Source organism: Sphaeroforma arctica, assembly GCF_001186125.1.
Source record: "Sphaeroforma arctica JP610 unplaced genomic scaffold supercont1.491, whole genome shotgun sequence".
In the NCBI taxonomy this organism is placed as follows: Eukaryota; class Ichthyosporea; order Ichthyophonida; genus Sphaeroforma; species Sphaeroforma arctica.
The window spans coordinates 21,713-23,297 of NW_014040067.1; the positions used below are offsets into that span (position 1 = coordinate 21,713).

Here is a 1,585-nt window from a genome sequence, read left to right on the forward strand (position 1 = left end):
TAGAATATAACGCGAATACACATATATACTTACTTGTATGTATGGACTTAAAGCATATTCCCACTGGAATCTAGTGTATAAAAGGCCATGCACCGGTGTGTATGTCTTCAACTACATAGCAATATTCTATACCAATTTTTACTAGAAACAGAAATGTTCGACACTTGCATATTGGTATATGTAAAGGGTAATCCACATACTTGTGCATATGTCCACGTACGCAGGAGCATCTGTACTTTCTCGGGTGCTAAAAATAACCATGTGCGTGATTATATCAGTAAGCGTACGGCCAATACTCACATTTCAACAAGTCCATATCAATATGCAAAGCCTAAAGTAAGCCTATACACCTACTCATTGATGCATGTATCCTTATTATTGTCGTGTACCTTGACTTAAAGGCTCCCTTGAACTGTACGGCATCTTGGGCACACTCGCAGCAAACTTCAATTGTACTCTCTAAACACACTGGGTGGCTGGTGTAGACGCAAATTAAAGCGTTAATAAATGATTAAAACTCCATGTTTCGCCTAATTAAAACGAGCGCCCCCTACAACTCAATGGTTATAAGTCCATACTCAGCGTTAAAAGTTGTACAGTGTACGATGTTTGCTGCATAATATCTTTTTATATATCATACAAATGTCCATACATTTAGCTTGACACTTGACAAGTGCATATCATGACTTTATGACGTATGACGTTAAGATCACAACTTATGACCTCATATTCATTGACACGTCATAGTACGATATTAGTGACGTCGTGATGTTCTAAAACTGGCACGTGTGGTTTGACTGGTTATCACATATCATCAGTAGGACTTGATATCATTTATTTAGTATCACTTTGTGTAAATATAAATACTAGATGATATAGCCTTCTGTAGATTGTAAGCTTTGGTATAACCATTCTACAACTTTAGATTCAGTCGTATACACATGAACATCCACACTATCACGTTTCAACGGTGTTTTGTGATAGTAGCGAAACCCTCTACCTCCCCATAAGGCTGCGATAGACGGCCGTAGATTATATAGGTCCAGGTAACACCCTGGCACACAACACCAGCATACCTAATACTATATACTAGTACAAGTAACACAGTACATTTGTGCAACCAGAAGTTAATCTGGGGCAGTATGGGGAAGGCACGCAGATTGGCCAAGTCAGCTACGGGTGCTCAGAAGGTGCTCACAGTGAATGACACAGCCGGGGAAGATTACTATGGCAACAAGGATAACGTCCTCCTGGACGTACAGGCTTCTAAGAAAGTTAGTGTTGGTTCTGCTGAACCGCACGTTGCCAGATTAACCGCTAGACAGCGGAAGAAGCTGGTGAAGGTATTTATAAGTGGGGTTGTGAGATGTGACTATATCCGATGGTACATCACATGCCAAAAATGATGCATGTATTCATTTACGTACTTTGATTGTGTATTTGTATCTACAAACACACACATATATATATGTGTGTGTGTGTTTGTGTGTGTGTGTGTGTGTGTGTGTATGTATGTATACATATATATATATGTATGTGTGTGTGTGTATGTGTGTGTGTGTGTATGTATATATCTATATATATA

The 1,585-nt window shown here is 39.1% G+C and overlaps 1 protein-coding gene across 1 annotated transcript in view; it reads left to right on the forward strand.

The window, feature by feature from the left end:
- Positions 1-1,116: 1,116 nt before the first annotated feature.
- Positions 1,117-1,585, forward strand: part of SARC_06709 (hypothetical protein) — a gene marked incomplete at its 3' end in the record, with an annotated part of 18,173 nt that continues 17,704 nt past the window's right edge. Inside the window, exon 1 of the mRNA XM_014299371.1 lies at positions 1,117-1,343. Within this exon, the coding sequence (XP_014154846.1) occupies positions 1,143-1,343 (201 nt within the window). The 5' untranslated portion in view covers positions 1,117-1,142. The remainder of the gene's footprint in view (positions 1,344-1,585) is intronic.